Source organism: Schizophyllum commune, assembly GCF_000143185.2.
Source record: "Schizophyllum commune H4-8 unplaced genomic scaffold SCHCOscaffold_7, whole genome shotgun sequence".
Classification (NCBI taxonomy): domain Eukaryota; kingdom Fungi; phylum Basidiomycota; class Agaricomycetes; order Agaricales; family Schizophyllaceae; genus Schizophyllum; species Schizophyllum commune.
In genome coordinates this window covers 505,519-524,303 of record NW_026089544.1, presented here as the reverse complement: position 1 = coordinate 524,303, position 18,785 = coordinate 505,519, and the positions used below count along the sequence as shown (strand labels likewise).

General features: G+C 57.3%; 7 protein-coding genes across 7 annotated transcripts; 4 read left to right on the top strand and 3 right to left on the bottom strand.

Moving 5' to 3' along the window:
- Window positions 1-466: 466 nt before the first annotated feature.
- Window positions 467-1,504, top strand: SCHCODRAFT_01096478 (uncharacterized protein; the record flags this gene model as incomplete). The annotated part of the gene is made up of 3 exons (XM_003031034.2): window positions 467-532; window positions 582-663; window positions 723-1,504. 3 exons carry the CDS (start codon window positions 467-469, stop codon window positions 1,502-1,504), a joined length of 930 nt encoding a protein of 309 aa, XP_003031080.1.
- Window positions 1,505-1,888: 384 nt separating this feature from the next.
- Window positions 1,889-6,290, bottom strand: SCHCODRAFT_02678737 (acetyl-CoA synthetase-like protein). Its single transcript, XM_050346727.1, has 5 exons — window positions 5,847-6,290; window positions 5,628-5,799; window positions 4,424-5,579; window positions 4,121-4,372; window positions 1,889-4,070 (listed from the first exon to the last, which is right to left on the bottom strand). The coding sequence occupies exons 1-5, from the start codon at window positions 6,061-6,063 to the stop codon at window positions 2,040-2,042; spliced, it is 3,828 nt and encodes a 1,275-aa protein (XP_050199508.1). The 5' UTR covers window positions 6,064-6,290; the 3' UTR covers window positions 1,889-2,039.
- Window positions 6,291-7,725: 1,435 nt separating this feature from the next.
- On the top strand, window positions 7,726-9,993 carry SCHCODRAFT_01048353 (uncharacterized protein; the record flags this gene model as incomplete). The annotated part of the gene is made up of 4 exons (XM_003031035.1): window positions 7,726-8,651; window positions 8,723-9,425; window positions 9,476-9,748; window positions 9,889-9,993. Coding segments are annotated over 4 exons (2,007 nt in total), but the record flags the coding sequence as incomplete, so codon positions are not given.
- A 766-nt stretch (window positions 9,994-10,759) lies between these two features.
- On the top strand, window positions 10,760-11,453 carry SCHCODRAFT_02628113 (uncharacterized protein). Its single transcript, XM_003031036.2, has one exon. The coding sequence runs from the start codon at window positions 10,795-10,797 to the stop codon at window positions 10,951-10,953; it is 159 nt and encodes a 52-aa protein (XP_003031082.1). The 5' UTR covers window positions 10,760-10,794; the 3' UTR covers window positions 10,954-11,453.
- Window positions 11,454-12,022: 569 nt separating this feature from the next.
- On the bottom strand, window positions 12,023-14,518 carry SCHCODRAFT_02505052 (uncharacterized protein; the record flags this gene model as incomplete). The annotated part of the gene is made up of 11 exons (XM_003031439.2): window positions 12,023-12,163; window positions 12,220-12,488; window positions 12,553-12,784; window positions 12,871-13,037; window positions 13,087-13,246; window positions 13,308-13,533; window positions 13,590-13,686; window positions 13,749-13,988; window positions 14,042-14,145; window positions 14,200-14,289; window positions 14,340-14,518. The coding sequence occupies 11 exons, from the start codon at window positions 14,516-14,518 to the stop codon at window positions 12,023-12,025; spliced, it is 1,905 nt and encodes a 634-aa protein (XP_003031485.1).
- Window positions 14,519-15,428: 910 nt separating this feature from the next.
- Window positions 15,429-17,473, bottom strand: SCHCODRAFT_02628102 (CNDP dipeptidase). Its single transcript, XM_003031440.2, has 7 exons — window positions 17,363-17,473; window positions 17,184-17,299; window positions 16,632-17,130; window positions 16,341-16,582; window positions 15,771-16,283; window positions 15,678-15,720; window positions 15,429-15,630 (listed from the first exon to the last, which is right to left on the bottom strand). The coding sequence occupies exons 2-7, from the start codon at window positions 17,270-17,272 to the stop codon at window positions 15,583-15,585; spliced, it is 1,434 nt and encodes a 477-aa protein (XP_003031486.1). The 5' UTR covers window positions 17,273-17,299; window positions 17,363-17,473; the 3' UTR covers window positions 15,429-15,582.
- Window positions 17,386-18,239, top strand: SCHCODRAFT_02628099 (uncharacterized protein). Its single transcript, XM_050345448.1, has 2 exons — window positions 17,386-17,645; window positions 17,709-18,239. Exon 2 carries the CDS (start codon window positions 17,731-17,733, stop codon window positions 18,103-18,105), a length of 375 nt encoding a protein of 124 aa, XP_050199507.1. The 5' UTR covers window positions 17,386-17,645; window positions 17,709-17,730; the 3' UTR covers window positions 18,106-18,239.
- The last annotated feature ends 546 nt before the right edge of the window (window positions 18,240-18,785 follow it).

Here is an 18,785-nt window from a genome sequence, read left to right as displayed (position 1 = left end):
GCTTCTCTCGTTGATATGTGCAGCGCCTTCAGCACAGCTCCGCCGAAGGTCCTGGCGTAGCACAGCTCGTGGCATACAGTGTACATCATGTCGTTAGCGGCGACATCACTGAGCCTGTACCCTTTGTGACCTTATCATGTGCACGCATCTCGCAGGAAGCTCTGCCATCAGTGGTAGGACCATGAAGGTCGGCTTCGCAGCGCCTCGTGAATGCTCACTTTGTGAACTTGAATAGCTTTACTCAAGTACTATTGGGGTTCCTCTGGACGATGTAGCGTCTAGCGCCACATGTTTTGTGATATTGGGCGCTACTCCTCGTCATTCGGCAAGGAAGAAGCGCCTCGACATAGACCAGTCTCCGTCCAGATATAAAACGGCACTCGCCTCGACTGGAAGTACCACCAAACAACCTGACTACATCCCAGTGGCAAAGCTATCTATCTCACACTCGTCATCACCCATTGCAATGGCTCCAGAACGGAATCAGAGGAAGAAGAAGGTTGTCATCTCATATACGGCATCAGCAGCGTCAGTACGAATGTTTGCCACATGCGAGTCATCTTACTGACTTGCAAAATCAGGCATATAGGCCGCAATCCGGGCCCCCCGCCGAGCCTCAAGAAATTGCGAGAATGGGGCGATCTGAGCATCATTCCACCAACGGTGATCACTGCGTTTTTGACAACCACCTTGCTGCCCTTTCGTCCTTATAACGAACCCAGCGTACCCTGCGACTTCGGGAAATGAGCTCGATCCTATTTACCCCGCGCCCTATAGCAACTTTCGGCACGCACTGGCAAGCGGTAGCATGATGACCAACTTTCTGCTAGGCCAGATCCGGAGGGCCGCAGGCCCCTTCGGTCTGCACGTCGATAATCTGAGACCTGACGAGTCCTTCACGTCCATCGTTATAGACGCACTTGACCTCGTTTCGCTCATCCTGAAGGGCGGGACTGGCAAGATCGACGGCAAGACGCGCACCCAGGTCGACGTCTTTCTCAAGGACCTGATCGCGTCGAGGCTTGTCAGAGTCCACCTGTCTCTGCTTGGGACAGCAGAAAGAGAGCACGACGCCACGATTTACCAGGTTCTCTGGCGCGCGAGAAGCACACTTACTCACCTTTGCCTCGAGCTCAACTTCCGCGACAAAAAGGCACTGCAAGAGTACCTTTGCTCTGAGGCAGCGGCGCGCCTGGTGTCTCTGGAGCTCAAGTCGGGCAGCAATCTGCAGACGCACGTACTCAAAGCTTTGCAGAGCGAAGGCTCGTCCAGGCTACCCAACCTACGCTATCTCTGCCTGAACAAGCCGGTCACCCCAGCGAAGTTGATGAAGGCGTTGCGCACGCGTGACGACCTGAATCGTAAAGCCCACAATCCCGCCTACCCTCCCCTTACCATCGAGGTCGTGGACGTCCACAAGTTCAGCGACTCCGCGCTTGCGCAGGCGCAGAACATGCAGATCACCTTCGTCGAGTACGATGTTGTACGCCCTACGGGTAACTAGAATGCGCACGCGCGGGTACCTAGTATGCGCCCACGGACTTCGCAAGTGTGCTCTCGATGTATGGTTATTGGTTATCCTGCAGATCTACGCTACTTGTATGGACGCTTCTACCCAGTAGAATTAATACTCACATTATGTAGCTTTGACATCCGAACCCTCTTCACATGTATCACTCATAGTAAGCATGGCTAGAAATTCATACAATTGACCCGTCGCTTGATGCTTGATATGAACTAGACGATGCACTCACCCAAGGCCCAGCACACCTACTGATAGCCTGGATTCTTTCCAAACCTCAGTGAGGAAGAATGATCTTGGTGCCACAAACCTCTTCCCGAATCATGGCCACCGCAGTAGCATTATTCGATCCTTAGCAACAGAGGCTCCAGCAGTACACTTCATATCATTGGAAGAGCTACCGTACGCGCCGATCCTATCCTCAGGGAAAGAGGCCAGACAGACAATCTATATCTACGACGCCCACCTCGCATACTTCTGCTTACGCCCTCACTCTAATTCGAAGATACACGACCTGTTATACACCTCCCATTGGTTGCCCGCCTGCCACCACCTCGAAGTCAGGATCCCGCGCCGCCCGCGCTAGGATCTCCTGTATACTTTTGGCGAACGCTCTCATCGTCTCCTTCCGATAAAGGTCCTTCCTGTAGTTGACCTCGCCCCACATCCTATGCGCACCTTCCCGCCGGTTAAAGAAGATCTCGATGTCCCACCGCATCGCATGCATGTTCACCTCAATCGGCGACGCCTGAATGCCACCGGCCTCGAAGTACCCAGCATCCAGAACATGGTAACCTATGATCGTCCTCAAGGGCCGCGTCCCCACAGGCGTCCCTCGCGCGGCGAGCTCGGCCATGACGCGCGGGTACGGCGCATCCTGCTGCGCCATGCCCTCAAGGGAGTCGTCCCTAACCATTCGCAGTACGTCGCGGAACTTCACCCCAGCACGCATGGGTATGCGGTATACGAGGAGGTTAACGAAGTAGCCCGCGAGGTCGGCGACCTCTGCGCGGTTCCGGCAAGCGGCGGTGGTTGGGAAGGCGGCGTCGGCAGCGCCGTCGCGTGCAAAGGCCGCGCAGCGGAGGGCAGCGACGAGGACCATGAACATGGTCGCGCGTTCAGCGTGACAGAGGGCATCAAGCGCATGCACGAGATCGGCTTGGCAGTCGACGACCTCGAGGCCGCCGACGTGGTCGACGACGGAGGGCCGGGGGAAGTCGAGGGGTATCTCCAGAGGTACGAAGCCGTCGAGCTTGTTGACCCAGTACTCCATCTGTGGTGCGATGAAACGCTCGTATTCGGGGGTGCGCTGGAATTGGGCCCAGTCGCTGTACTGTATGGGCAATCCCGGGAGGTTGGGCTCGCGGCGGTCCACATACGCAGAGTACAGCTCTCTGACCTCCTTGTAATGGACGTCGCGCGAGAAGCCGTCGGTATCGATGTGATGCATGGAGAGTAGCAAAATATGCTTGCGCGGGGTCAAGCGGAAGAGGATAGGTCGGTATGAGGTCTCGGTGGTTATCTCAAAATGCCGGGTGGCGTGGTATCGGAGTAAGTCATCTAGTGCGTCGCCTTGTAGACCGGGTTCGACATCAATAACCTCCATCGAGGGCACCGTGTCGACGATCTTCAGCCGCGGCTCGTCGTCCGTTGGCACGAAGATGTGGCGCAGAGCTTCGTGACGGTGTCCGATGTCCTCAACGACGCGCGCCATAACCTCGACGTCCAAATCGCCTTCAAGGACCAACCAGTGCGCGCTATTGCAGACAGACTTTTCCGGCCCGTCCAATCGGTCAAGGTTGAATATGCGAAGCTGACCCAGCGAGAGAAGGTCCCGTCGCCGTTCGGGCAACGCGCGCACCGTGTCCGCAATAGACACCGCCTGAGAGCTGCTAACGTCTTTGAGCAGCGATTCGATCCTCGCAGCCAACTGCCTTGGCGTCGGCCCAGCGAAGATGTCCGGTAGACCCAGCTCCACCTGCTCTTGCTCGGTAAGCCGCCACTTGAGCCTTTGCGCCAGCAGCGAATGGCCGCCAATGTCGAAGAAATCGCTCGTCGCACCGACGGCCCTGAGACAGAGGATATCCTGGAAGGCTTCGCAGATCCGTCGCTCTAACTCAGTGCGCGGTGCATCGTAGTCGACCTCGACAGCATGATGGTGCTCGTAGCCGCGAGCGTGGGCTTCGAGTGCGAGTGCCTCTATTTTTCGACGGTCGAGCTTGCCGCTGTTATTGAGCGGGAGAGTGTCAAGGAAGTAAATGAAGCGTGGGATCATGTGTGCGGGAACGGAGGCCTTGAGAGCGACGAAGACATCCTTTTCTGACACGGTCGTTTTGTTCGAGGCCTGATCCCGCACAACAAAGGCGACCAAGTATGGATCTCCCTCCTTGACGCAAGCCACGGCAGCATCGGCGACAAGGCCGGTCCGCACAATGGCCGCTTCAACCTCAGCGAGTTCGAGACGCTGACCGCGAATTTTGACTTGACCAGCGTTCAACCGTCTCTCGAACTGGATTACGCCTGTCGGAAGCCACTTGACCAGGTCTCCCTAAAGGCAAGTCAGTCGGCTTGCACAAGACAATGTGTCACTGTACTCGCCGTGCGATAGAATCTTGAAGGGCCCTCGCCGGCCCCCGAGACATCGAGGTCAACGAAGGCGGCGGCCGTCTCAGCAGGTCGGTTGAGGTATCCCTCCCCGACCTGTCGCCCGCCGATGTATAGCTCGCCTTGTACGCCGGGTGGTACGAGTCGCTGGTTTGGATCGAGGACTAATACCTGCGCAGGGGGGAGAGCACGTCCGATAGGAACGACACCACGGGCTGGTATCTCCTCCAATGGAGGGATCTCGTACTTGAGAGACTTTAGTATACGATGAAGCTGTGTCAAATGAAATACGCTTACCCCAACGACATAGCAACAACACTCCGTCGGCCCATAAACGTGGTACATCCGCATCCCCTCATTCAGCTTTCTCAGCTGCCTCACATGCTCCCACCCCAGCAGTTCCCCACCAAAACTGATCGACTCCAGCCCTTCGAACAGCGCCGGTGCATGCGCCAATATCTGCCTGAGCTGGCTTGTCGGCAAGAACGTCGCAGTGATGTTACGCTCGTGGAACAGGCGCGCCAGGAACGCCGGGTCCAGCACGTCGTAACGCGAGAAGCTGACGAGGGTCGCACCGCGCAGGAGGGTGCACCAGACGTCAAAGACGGTCCCGTCCCAGGCGAGGTTGTTCACCTGCGCGACGCGCGTGCGGGGTCCGACGCGTTGAGGCTCGCCATCGTATGCGAAGGAGAGGACGGCCGGCGCACGGATGCGGACGCCCTTGGGGAGGCCAGTGCTTCCGGAGGTGTACATGATGTACGCGACGTCGTTGGCGGTGGGGCGGATAGCGGGCATAGTTGGGTTGGGCGAGGTAAGGATGGATTTCGCATTGGAGAGGAAGTCAGTGAGGTCGAGTCTTGGGACGCCCGGGGTGAATGCGGGAGAATCAGAAACGGTGATGAGAAGGGAAGAGCCGGAATCTTCGACGAGCCATTGTAGGCGTGATTCGGGAAGCCGGATGTCCAGGGGAACATACGCCGAGCCATACTTGATAATGGACAGGATCACAAGAATTGCAAGAGGTGAGGGTGGGATGCAAGTCGCTATGTACCCGGCGTGCAAGGTCGAACTAGCGAGGGCTTCAGATATCTTCTGTGCCACAGCGTTCGTAAGGAGATCAACTTCGCTATAAGTGAAGGATGTCGTGCCGTCGTCCAAAGCGAGTTCATTGGGGTACTTGGTGACTGCGTCACGAAAGGCATCTCGAAGTACGCGGCCTTCATACGACGGCGTGATGGGCGGGGTGGTAGCTACGTTGGCACGGTTAAGCAGCACGGGCGCTACTTCAAAAGGTATATGCGAGACCAGGACGTCGGAGGGGCGCAGGACAGCTTCGAAGGCTTCACGGTAGCACTGAGCTAGAACATGTATGGTCTCCGGATGAAAGACTATTGTGTTGTAGGTGATCTCGAAGCTATCTTGACTGACAAGCCAATACATATCGATAGCTTGTCTGCATACGTCAACATGTGCTGAAATTGCAGCAAAGAGAGCTACGCACTGGGGACCGAGCGGGATGGACGCGGATAGTGCAAGCTTGACCTCTTGGCCCTCTAGATCGCAGCGCGTCGCGGTCGCGAGGGAGCTACGGGCGTCTGCGAGAGCGCCTTGTACAGTCGTGTCTTCCGTCGTGTTCAAACGTGCCCTCCGAACTCCTTGCGCATCGATCACAGCTGAAGCGAATGAGCTTCCGAAGTAAGATGCTGGAAGTAGAACGCACTGAGATCAACATTCTCCAAGCTCGTGCATCTGTAGTGTAAGATGCGCAGGGCTGCGACTGCTAGAGCCTCCAGCTCCTCCGCGGCCGTAGTCGTCAGCGCTTTTGGGGGAAGCGAACTGGAGAGGGTCCCAGTTGATGGCTGCCGACCGTCGCTCTCAAAGTCCGGAGGAAACGCGAGAGCAGGACCAGCAAGATCGTCTCCAGCAGAAGCAGACATCTTTGACGCTGAGGATGAGGTAGAAAGCGAAGGGACTTGCCCATCGCCGCCGTCGGTATGTATTCAAAGCCATTTGATACGCTGTGCAGCGGTGCACACGGTCAATCAGCCATGCCGAAGGGTCAAACCTTGGGTCAAACGAAACGATAACTCGATGAGCTGATCTGATGAAGATCCGCTGCATAGTAAGGCACCCGTTGCTTGCAGAGATCAGGGTGAAGTGGCGAGCTCATCGTGGTTTATCACGACGAGAAGTGGGCGCGTGGCGGCAGCTTCCGTTTTGACACGTGCTAATGGTCCACGGCCTGTTCAGAACAGTGTTCAACTGCTCGAGTCCGCATCGCACAGCCAGTGTACCATGAGTATTGAGTTGAAGGACCTAGGATAGCCACGAGGAGTACTGTCGGGACATCATATCCGTATTGTATTCGCAGAGGTCAAGCGAAGAGAACAGAAGAGATCAAAGGTGTGACGGTCACGGACAAAAGTCTGCCCTCGTTCGTCCTACTCGTACGCAGGCGATATTCTCAGAAACATCAATTGAGTACTGATCTGTCTCCGGCATGCTTACTACGAGCCACCATGAATTACAGAAAGCTGCCTTGATGGGCTTGCAAGCGACAGAATTCGTCAAAACGTGCTGTCCTCACGTGAACGAAGGTTTTCCCACGACAATCCCTCGAGAGCTGCAGCCCTATATGAGCCCGAACCACGCTTGACTCGTACCGTATTACGAAGATTGATTATACTGCAAGCATATCTGGAACCTGCGATCTATAAGGCTGGGTTTGTTACTATACTTGCGCACGTAAAACGTGCATGACGAACAATGACTTCCTTTTTGGGATGGTCCGACCGCCCCGTTGCGGCGACTATCCAGGTCGATGCAGCTGCGTGGCCCACTCAAAACTTCACATACATATTGACCAACTGATTCTGTAAAGGACTGATGATTTTGATAGTGGCTTGACTCGCTCTTTCCCGAAAGGGACATGGCCATTTGCTCGTCTGAATGGACTATCTATGCCAGTGGGAATCCAGTCATAGGTCATCTTGTACTTGTCGGTGTCACCACATCCCGCTGCGTCCGAAGGTTTGAACTGGCCTTGCCCGGGTCACATTGGCGACGCCATATTTCGGTGGGAAAATGCGAGTAAACAAGAATACATTGATGTCAATGGCTCGGAGCTCCGGGTGCCCACCACCAGTTCTCGCCAGATTGGTCATTATTGATCTTCGCCTCTACCACCCACTCGCATACCTCCGTCTTCTCGCCGTCTTGCTCACACTCGACGTTGACCAGGGCAGACATGGACTCCTGATGCTTCCCCGTCGCTACTCTGAATCTTTGAACTTGGTACCCCAACACGATGGCTGAACCAGCAACTATTGCGCGGTACCGGACACCTCCCCAGTACACGGCCCCCCCTCTGATGATTCACTAGCGAGGCGAAAGGCCTCCATGCCGGCCTCAAGGAGTTCCTCAAAACGCGCGACCCGTGGGACAGGGAGGTCGAGTTCCAGCGGCAAGAGTGCGTGCCACGTCCTTGCATTGTCGGCTCGCCACTGACCGAACGTCATAGTCTGCGGCGGCGATACCTCAGCCTGCTCCTCCTGCACCCCTATGCCAATGAGGCCAAAGATGCCGAAACCCACCTCTGGATGCAGACTTCCTACTCCTTCATCACCGTCTACAAGCAGCGCATCGCGGCTATCGATCGCGCCATCCAGCATGGCGCTCGCCCGGGCCCAAACAACCAGCGCGGACATGGTCCAGTCGAACACCGCAAGCTCACGCAACGATTCCGCCAATTCTTGGCTGACGAAGACAAGTTTTGGGCGCAGTTCGCCGCTCGCTTCCGCCGGGCATTCGCCCTTCGGGAGGCCAATCACGCATTCCTCGAACTCAAGCTGGCTACGCAAGATGAACTCGAAGGCAAGGAGGACGCTCCGCCACCGACAGCGCGGAACCAGCATCACTTCCCCGATCCCCCACCGTACACCGAGCCGATGACGGACGAGCAACGCCACAGTCGGCTCTCGATCCTCAGCAAGGCATTGATATGCATGGGAGACATTGCACGCTATCGGGAGCAGTACAACGAGAGCGGGGGGCGCCCGCGGGCAGGCCACGAAGAGCACGAGCTGTTAGCGCCGCTTAAGCGCGAGCGTGGCGGACGGCGGGGGCGGAACAAGGAACCCAACCTGGAACGGCGGCCGCGAAACTATGACCGGGCCCAGTCGTGCTACGAGCACGCGCGACGTCTGGTCCCCGACGATGGCAACCCCTCTCACCAGATGGCGATTATCGCCTCGTACCAGAATGACGTCTTCTCGTCCGTCGTGCACTACTATCGGGCGCTTTGCGTGCGCCAACCGTACGAGCCGGCGGCGGATAATCTGGCGACCGTGTTCAATAAGGCTTTGGATCAGTACAAGCGACGCAGGCAGCAAGAGCACGAGAAGAACGAGAAGAAGCAAGAGGAAGGCGACGTCAATATACGTGCGCGAATTGAAGGCTTTAAGGAAAAGATCGTGGTTATTCATGCTCTTTGGCGTCATACTCTTTCGCGCAATGGATCAGAGAAGTACGTCTCGCCTGCAACTCCTCAATATTATCACCTAATCCATGCCGCAGGCCCCTCGACTCCCTTCTCAGGAAACTAACCTCTTCCGCCTGCACTGACTTCCACTTCCTTATTTCTCAGCGCCATCTTCCGCCCGATGTGATCGAAGACGTCATGATTCTCGCCCAAGCCGCCCTCTGGAAGCACCGCATGCTCCGCGACAAGACCTCGTCCTCTGAGATGACCGAGTACCGCATCTTCGCTCACCTCTTGCTCATGCATCGCACGCTCCTTGAAGTCGGCATCGATGAGCTCAAGGACGCCACCGCCAGCGCTCCCTCCCCTACCGACCTCGCCCAGCGCATCACAGGCGAGTTCCGTCGGACGCTGTCCGCCTTGCGCATTGCGAGCAAGTGGCTGCAGGCGAACTACGCGTACGTGATGAAGAACTGGAACCCGCAATGCGTCGCGGACGCGCGCAAGATGGGCCGCGGCGCGCGCGAGCGGGACAAGGACAACAAGAAGGGGAGCACGATGCTCGTGAAGTTCTGGCAGAAGTACGCGGACTTCTCGCGCGCGTTGGCGCGGGCGTTCCCGGAGAAGGAGCTACCGAAGTTGACGGTCGCATTGGAGGAGGATGTGGACATGCGCGGGTTCCTGCCGTTGAAGAAGCAGATGGATGGACAGGGGGTCGGTGCGTTCGAGGATCAGGCGGCGCAGGAGCATCCGAATGTGCTGCAGTTGATGCGCATATCGGACCTGTTGGCAGATGCACGGGCGCTGGCGAAGCGGGAGGTGTGTGTAGTTGTCTCTTCGTGATCTCCACGAACTCATCTTCATTCCAGGATGCGCCGATCGCCTTGTACGGCAATCAATTTGCTCTCAAAGGTGTCGAATCGCAGGCCGCGGATGAAGTCAGCGGAGGGAGCTCGTCGGAGAACGGGGCCCTCACCACCAACGTTCCGCGCTCCTCCGTGCAAGAGATCGAGGAAGACCTGCCCGAGGGCGTCAGCGTCAACGACGACGAAGTCGTCCGGAAAGCGTTCGATCACCTCAACACGACGGAAGAAGAGATGGACGTGGATGACGAAGAACAGATTGTCTGGGACCCCAGGTACGTATAGACGAGACGTGGAACGAAGACCCAACTAACTGTGCGTTCAGGGCCCCCAGCTCACCCAGTCGCACGCGGAGCAAGTCCATCTCGAATATGCCGTTCATGGCTGAGGACCCCATTGTGCCATCTATGCCCGCGAAGGCGACCATGGCGCCCATCGGGAGTCCGATCACGCCCCTCAGGCCCATCTCACCAACGAAGGATTCGTCAGCGGACAAAGGCTTCTCGCTCTTCCCAAGCCCGCCAGCAGACGCCGGCGCGAAGAATGCGTCATCGTCTCTGGGAACCTCTCCCCTCCGCGGATTGGGGCCGTCATCTCTGAATGCGCAAGCTCGTACCGTCGGCTCCCCACCGTCGCAGGCTAGCGGTCTGCCTCTTGGCTCCCCGCCGCAAGGATCGTCGGCCACAAAAGACGCTACCTCTCGTCGCTCGTCAATACGAGGTATGACTCAGTCTCCCGTCGTGGGCACGACGGCCCAGGACTTGGTCAAGAGTATGATGGCGCCGCGACGCATGGATGGCCGACAGTCGGCGATGCCGTCGTTGGCGTCGCCGCCGCGAGTGCCGAGTATGCTGGGCGTCTCTCCGAGCCCCTTGACTGCGTCGTCGACAAGTCCACCGGGACAATTGCCCGGCCCTCTCGGGTCGTCAGCGCTCGGCGGAGTGCCTGTAGACCAACGCTTCGGGCCGCAGGTCTGGGGCGAACAGTCTCATACCTTCTGCACGCCGTTGATGGGTGCCTTCAACAGCTCCCTCAGTGCCAACCCGCTCCCGCCCGCGGCGCTGCCGTCTTCGATGTATGGCCAGCAACCGGCACTTTCGCAGCCGCTGTCGCAGCAGACGCTATGGAGCAGCCAGGGGTCGCAGGGCCTCGGTGCTATGCCATCAGCACCGTTCGCTCCTCAGCCGATGGGCGGACTTGTGCAGGCGTCGCTGCCGCCGTCTCATGACGCGCACCTCCTATCTGGACTGGGTCATGGCGGCGGCCTGGGGTACGGGGGAGGGCCTGTGAGATATGACGGGGTGTCTGTGGGATATGGAAGAGAGATGCTCGGCTTCGGTGATGAACATCTGGGCTACGTCGGACAGCCTCAAGCGAGCCTAGGAGTAGCACCGGCGCATGCCCTCGATCCCCATCTTCAACCGCACCTCGCAATGGACCCGCGCTACGGCTCTCCGGCGATGTGGGGGAACGCGATGGGGTAAACGTGGCCATGTGATGGACCTGCAGTCCGCGTTTTTGTTTGGAAACGACGAAGAATATGTGCTCCGCTCGATATGCGTTGCAGCTCGACATTGCCTACGGGCAATCATAGAAAGCTTCCTTCTGTCGCAACGACAGTGCTGGTTAGGAACGATGAACGACCTCAACAGCAGTGGTCGATATGCGTAATCCGTGATATGGCCGCCCGCCGTGAACTCTTTCAGGTGCTTGGCAAGCAGGAAATCCGGAAAGCCTTGAGGACGCACCGCTAGTCGCTTGTACTTACTTTCTCGCTGGTTCCTTGTTTTCTTTATACTTCTTCTTTGGTGTTACTTTTGTCGATATTTCCTTCTTTCCGCTGTGACTTGCCTCAGATGAGCTTGATACTTGTTCCTCGCGGGTGTTCGACTGAACACCGTTGTACTATACTTACTTATTTTCTCTTGAAAGCGCCCAGGAGCGCAAACGATATCTTCAATGTCAAAGTAAATATCTGCTGTTCCTCGACCTCTGTGTGACTTCCATAGCGAGGGTCTACATGCGAGTGTCCTTGTACCCAAAGGGGAAGTTCATGGTCGGGGCACCCGACCGATCCTCGGACACCGCGGTTGCCCACCACCACGAGAACGGTGTCCACACTTGCGTTTCGGAGGTTCCGGGCCTAAAGAAGGTCGGAGGTTCGAGCCCTGATGCCGGGACAAGTATCTTTCTCCGTTTCAGACCTCCAGTTGAGGTAGCCCCAGCCTCAGGCCCTCAGCCAGGCTCGGACGGTCAAGTTGGCAAGGACTAGCACAAAATCGCTCGCAAAGGTCGGATGTAGTATGAAGTGGACCAAGGGCTAAGAAGAACGTGTCAATGACGGCGTCGCACGTTCACCAGTGTAAACAAGAGATCATCTTCGAGGTGCACACTAAGTGTAACACTGATGAGGGGATGAAGGATCCATCCCGCAATGAGTAGTATACCGTAGGCCAAGTCATAAAGTACAACGCCGGGGACGACCTGTCAAAGGCCCTCATGGTCTAATTATGAGTAATCCAAAGATCATGAAAAGGAAATCGTAGCAGTCGTCTAGTCCTCATCGTCCTCGTCGTCATCATAATCCGCGCTATGCCTAAACAGCGCAAGCAGCTCGTTCATGTCGAGGCGCAGGTTCTTGACCTTCTCCCCGCTCAGCGCCGCCTTCGTCAGCTCGCGCTTCTTCTCTTGCAGCTATCAAAACTCATCAGCTGAAGCCCCTATACGCTCAACTTCCAGAGGCAACGTACCGCCAGTATCCTATCCTCGACCGTATCGTCGATCTTGAGCTTGTAGATGTTCACCGGGCGCTGCTGACCGAAGCGGTGCGCGCGGTCGAACGCCTGGTCCTCGAGCGCCGGGTTCCACCACATGTCGACGAGGATGACGTTGTTGCAGGCGGTGAGGTTGAGCCCCGTGCTGCCCGCCTTGAAGGAGATGAGGATGACCTTGATGCTCTCGTTCTCCCGGATCTGCTTGAGCGAGTGCTCGCGCATGTCCGCGCGCATCTTGCCGTCGTCTGCGTGCGGTTGTGAGCATTCCGAGATGTCGAGATGACATAGGTCTTGCCAAGAAGAACTCACATCGGACGAAGCGGACGCCACGCTTCTTCAAAAACGGCTCGATGAGGTCAAGCATGGAGGTGAACTGCGAGAACACGATCGTCTTCTCGCCCTCGCCGCGGTCCTCGATCTCGTCGAGGATCTCCATGATCTTTCGTAACTTCGCCGAGGAGGACATCCCGTCGACACGCATTGCCTTCAGCATGGCGCAGTCCCTGCAGAAGCGGTCCAAGTCTTCGTCTTGCTCGTCGTCCTCGTCTTTGTCTTCCGCCTTGCGACGAGGAAGCCTGCGATGGTATTTGCGTCAATGGCATATCAGGGATAATTGAGGGTAAGGACCCACTCAGCCTGGCAAAGCTTGCACTTCCTCGTCACGCCGAGCTGTCCGAAAGCCGCCGCGAGATCATCAGGGTCTGTTGCGTCGTCTTTGTTCTTCGCCTCCTTGCTCTCAATAGCGTCGACGTCCTCCTTGTAGTCTTCCTCAACCAGCACCGGATGATCGCACGCTAGTAAAAGTGTTAAATGATGTGCACCCTCATCCTCAAAGCAACGTACCTTGCCGCAACCGCAAGAGCAGCAAAAGAACACTGATGTACGCGTTCCCCCCGCCATTGTTGCCCTCCATAAGCTTCTGCACCGTATCGCCCATCTTTTTCTCCAGACCCTCATAGAACGCCTGCTCCTGCGTGCTGAACGGACAGGATATGATGTTCAACTAGGGAGACGATGATCAGTACCCAAACCGCACTGCTAGCCAAATGTAGTGCCACACTTACTGTTCTCGGCGGCAGCTCAATCAACTTCTTCCCGTTGATCACCTGGTCTTTCGTCCGGCGCAGCATGGTAGCTTTGAGGACGACTTGCAAGCGCTTCATCGCGCGCGTGCCACCCTTGCCGTCCTTGAGTGGCCTCGCGATAGTGCGGTTGAAGTGCTCGAGATCGTTCAGCGGCTTGATGCGCAAAAAGTCGAAGAGGGAGTACAGCTCGGTCACGTTGTTCTGCCTGGTGGGAGTACGAGGATTAATTCAGGAGTAACAACAAAGTATAGGAACACACACATCGGCGTGCCAGTCAAGCACCAGCGGAACTTGGCCTGCAGGGCGCAGCATGCGCGTGCACCCTTCGTCTTGTGGTTCTTGATGTTGTGGGCCTCGTCTGCGGGGTCGATGTTAGACTCCACGTATCCGTCACACCTTCCCCTATCCAATGCCACTCACCCAGAACGACCCGCCACCACCGTATACCAAACAACGCGTTCTTCGGCATGGCCTTCTTCTTCCCCTTCGACACCACCGGGCGCGCAACGATATCATCCGAGTCGTCGTCCGAGCTCGCCGCGGCCTTCTTCTTGCTCTTCGCCGCTCCCTCGTCTTTGGCTGTCGCGCCAGTTGGCGCCTCGGACTTGACGACGTCGTACGTGGTGACAACTATGTGTACGTTCCGGAATGACTGGGGATCTGCATGTCGAGGTTAGCTGGTCACGGATTAGAGGTATGATAGTTCTGTGTACCGGACGTGCGATTTGAGCCATGGTGTTTGACGACCTTGATGCCTGGTGCCATCTTCTTTGCCTCGGACTCCCATTGCTCGACGAGGGCGAGCGGGCATACGATCCTAACATATATATGTCAGAACGCGAAGCGCCACATCAAGAAGAAAAGCACGAACAAGGTGCTCCCTGACCAACCCTCATCCCTGTCCTGCTTCTTAGGCCGGCCCTCCACTACTCGCGTCAACGTCTGGATAGTCTTGCCAAGACTGCGACTCAAGGATCAGCACCGCACCACTTCAATGCGTGAAAAACCCACCCCATATCATCAGCCAATATACCGCCATATCGCTTCAATGACGTGTCCTCGCGCTCCTTCATCCATCGTCGTCCTAGCACTTGGTGCGGCATCAGCCTGATGGTGTCCCGGAAGCCTGGCACAATCGTATCCTCCTCAGTTATCTCCGCCGCCTCCTCGTCGTTAATGCTCCCACCCATGAGCTCCTTCAGCGCCTTCTCCGCCTCCGCGCCGGTGATGTTCTCTCGCTCGCCAGGCGCCAGCTCCACGTCGGGCAGCTCTGATGGCGGTATGTATTGTACAGCGGCAGGGCCGTAGCGCCCGCCTGGTGGAATGGGTCCATATCGGTTGACGGGGTTGGAGGGAGGCTTGATCGCGGTCGGTTGAGTGTTGAAAGGGCGCGCGACGGGACGGTTCAAAGGGTCGTGAACGGCTTGATTGGCGACCACCATGGGCTTCTGATTGAGGAAGCCTGGCTTGATAATGGGGGATGGGTCGCGGGACTCTTGATTGTTCCCGTCAGGACGTCGTGGTGCTAAGGGCTTGCTGCAGCGCGTGTAAGAGGTTATCGGCGGGGACGTACGCGCCACTTACCTGGTAGATGCCACCTCGACCTCACTGTCGCTGCCGCTGTCGTCCTCCTCGTCTGATGAAATCACGACCATGTTCTTGCGCGACTTGCCGACTTGTGGCCGATCCTCGTCAGAGGACGCATCCGAGGACGAACTCGTCACGGTAGATCCTAGGGACTGCAAGACAAGCACGATATAAGTAAGAAGGGCAGAGAGAAAGGGGTGCATGGCTTACGATGGGCTCATCGCGCGAACCCCGCGGTCCCGTTGGATTCAAAGATTCATCACCACCCATGAGGCGCCGGCGTCTTTCATGTTGATTGTTAGCACAAAGCAGCCTTTGGGTATCATCAATCTCACAAGTTCTCCATTGCGTCGCGTTCGTAGAGTGTATAAGGAGGAGAAAGAAGTCGTGTGAGGGGATGGAGGTGATGATGGTTGGGTTCGACCCGCGAGATAAATGGGCGCGCGCTCGAACACGACGATCACGTGTGGCTCATTGCGCGACGCGCCCCGGGGATCATTTTGCAAATGAGCCATTCAAACTCTGCCGATCCAAACGCCAGCGTTATGTATGTATGCTCACAGGGGACAACTCATGGCGCGAATGGCACGCGAAGAAGCCGGGGTAGCTACACTTAGTCCCAAGCCTGTCAATCGATAGTCAACTATTGATACATCCGCCCATTCATTTACTGCGACGCGGCCAGCTCGTAGAGATACGAGCCCAGCAATTTGGTCTGCGTTCGGTGAGCAAGAGAGAATGATAGATTGCGGAATAACGTACGCCTTCTATGAAGTTTGAGCGGTCGATCTTCTCATTGGTGGAACTGCAAACAATTAGCGGCGTATCGGTAACGTCCTGACAACTTCCACTTACTGTGCGCCATCATCCCCACGGCCCATCGGCAGGAGAAGGACGTTCACGCCCAGGGATTCGGCGAAAGTCAAAGTCACCGGGATGGACCCGCCCTCGCGCGTGAGATCAGGCTTGCGCTTGTAGACCGTCTCCGTCGCGCGGATCGCCGCCTCGTAGTTCCAATGCTTCACGTCCTCCACCCACGGGCGCCCGCCATGCAAGTACTCGACCTCAAGCTTGTTCTTTGTGCGCAACTTCTTGAACTCGTCCTCGATGTACTGCTTCACCAGTGGCGTGACGTTCTCCGGCGTTTGTGGCGGGACGAGGCGGAGGCTGAATTTGCCGGCAACCTTTGCGGGGATGACGGTCTTGGCACCGGGGGTGCTGAAGGCACCTTCAATCCCGTGGAGGGAGAGACTGGGGAGGCGCATGCGGCCCATCAAGACCTGAACCTTGTCGTCGGACAGGGCGATCTTAGCGCCGGCAGCCTCCTCGATGTCCTCGATAGAGTAGTCGAGCGTTTCGTATATTTTCCTGGGAGGTACAGTCTGGTGATCAGCGTGTGACGAAGATTGGGAAGAGTCTGCCCACCTCTCCTCCGCGTCAGCTGCGGACACCATGTCATCGACGCCCGGGATGAGAATGTTGCCTTCCCTGTCGATGAGCTTGCTCATGAGGGCGATGAGATCGGTCATGGGCTCATGTACAGTGCGGCCAAAGGTGCCAGAGTGGAGGTCACGGGCGGGGCCAGAGACGTGAATGGAGTAGTAGGCGATACCGCGCAGGCCGTACGTGAGCGCGGGTGTGCGCGTGTTCAGCCAGTAATTGTCAGACTGGAGGAGATGAGCAAGGTAGGATGAGAGAGGGAGGGGGGATACATACAATGCAGACGCAGTCGACGCCCTCAAAGTACCCTCCAGGCTTACTCTCGCGGATAACGAGATCGTCGAGCCCCTCGCTGCCGCTCTCCTCCATGCCCTCGAAGCAGAATTTGAGGTTGACGGGCAGCTCCTTCCCATGCTGGTGGTGGTACTGCAGCACGTTGAGCCAGCCGAGGATCGGGCCCTTGTCGTCCGTCGCGCCGCGGCCGATCAGCTTGCCGGACTTCTCGTCGACAACGAGCGTGAATGGCTCCGTGTCCCAGCCATCCGAGAGCTCGGCGGGCTGGACGTCGAAGTGGCCGTAAATGAGCACAGTCTTCTTCTTGGGGTCCTTGCCGATGGAGCCGAGGACGGCGGGGGGAAGGGGGAGCGTCTGGCCCTGCAGCTCTTGCGTGCCGAGCTCGACCTGCTTGGTGTCGACGCCGAGGGACTGAAGCTGCGCATTCAGCCAGTTGGACATCTTGATAACATCCTGACGGCGGGCAGCGTCGCCGCTGATACTGTGAGGGACGTCAGCATCGCACTCCGCCTGCTGGACGATCGGTGCACATACCTCGGGATCGCCACCGCTTCCCCCAACCGCTGGATAAACTGGCCCGCGCTAGCATCAACGTATTCGAAGAAGTCCTTGGGTGCTGCCATGATCGCTGTTGTGGAAGAGAAGAGTCGCTAGCGGCATCGTGAAAACGGTGTAAGATCCGAGCACGCCAGATTAGGATCATTGCTTCTTACCCTCATCTCCATTGTCCTCCTCGCCGCGCTCGACGTCCGAAACCGCCCATGACGTCCATCAAGCCGTTCAGCGCCGGCAGCGGCGCAGACCCTTGGGACCAGGCGCCCTCGGTGCGTGGAGTACGCTAGTCGCGAAAGTACCCTGAAAGAGACCAGGCGTCCAGACATCGGCGCGGCGACCCCCCGCAAAGAAAGCGGCAGTGAGAGATGACTGGGAGGACGAGGACGACGAGGAGCCCGCGGAAGCGACCGTGGAGGGGAATCAGAAGCTGTGGAATGCCGCGTGCGTCGTGCAGGGTCGCTATGCCACATGGAGACGACGTTGACCACGACCCATCCCTTTCAGGAACTCGCAGACCACGGCGCCCATGCCTACTATCATCCCCTCCGCATCCTCGTCCCACCCAGTGGTCCCCCCACCTCCTGGCGCCTTTCAGCCACAACTCAAGATCCTCAAGCGTCCGACAAACGCGGCTCCCTCCCCCTCCCCCTCTCCACCCGTCAACACACAAAGCCTGCAGGAGCGCGAGGCAAAATATCAGGCTGCGAGGGAACGCATTTTTGGCTCCGGCAGCAGCAGCGCTGAAGCAAGCAGCTCGTCATTGTCCGCGAAGAAGGAGGAAGGAGCAAAACACATCAGACAACCCAAAGGCCCCGAAGGCAGCGACCAGCGCGAGAAAGGCTTCAAGGGACGCGGCGACAAAGGCGCGGTCCCTCCGGCTCGTCCGCCCTCCAACCCTTGACGGCTGGCCTTTATTGCATCTCTCTGACCATCTCTACTGCTGTAACGCCGCGTCCGCGCACATATAATGACACTACGTGCTCATCTGAGCTGCATCCCTAGCTTCGCATCCTTGCAACGCTTCAAAGGTCCGCCATGTTCAACTCACAAAGATGAAAATCGCAAGCGCGGTGAGTCTCCTTCTAATTGAAAGGCACTAATATCTCTAGCCCAGTTAAAAGACGAGCGAAGGGAGTGAGGAGCTCTATCATGCACAGAGCATACACTGCCGGGAAAGCTTGCACATCCCGAATCGCTGGCAACGCCCGATGAATTCAGATTTGCCTGCCGATTGAAGACGATTGCCACCGAATTCGATTCGGTCGTATGCTTCCGCTGTTGTCACCCTCAAGCCGGCGCTTCGAACGAACACTGAGTGCTAGGGCGCCGCCATGTAGCTCATCAGATCCACTCTAAGCTGTATCTCGCCACGACCGGAGGCCCAACATCCACGACAGCGGTTGAGCGAAGATTCTGACGCCCTCGGAAGGCAGAACTTTGCCTTCGTAGTATCACGGAGTTCGTACATCTTCTTCCATATTGATCTAGCATCGAAGCCCATTGCGAAGATCTGAGCATTGGAAGACGCACACCCGTACACTCATACCTCACACATCAACGTCCCTGAGAATGACAGCTTCG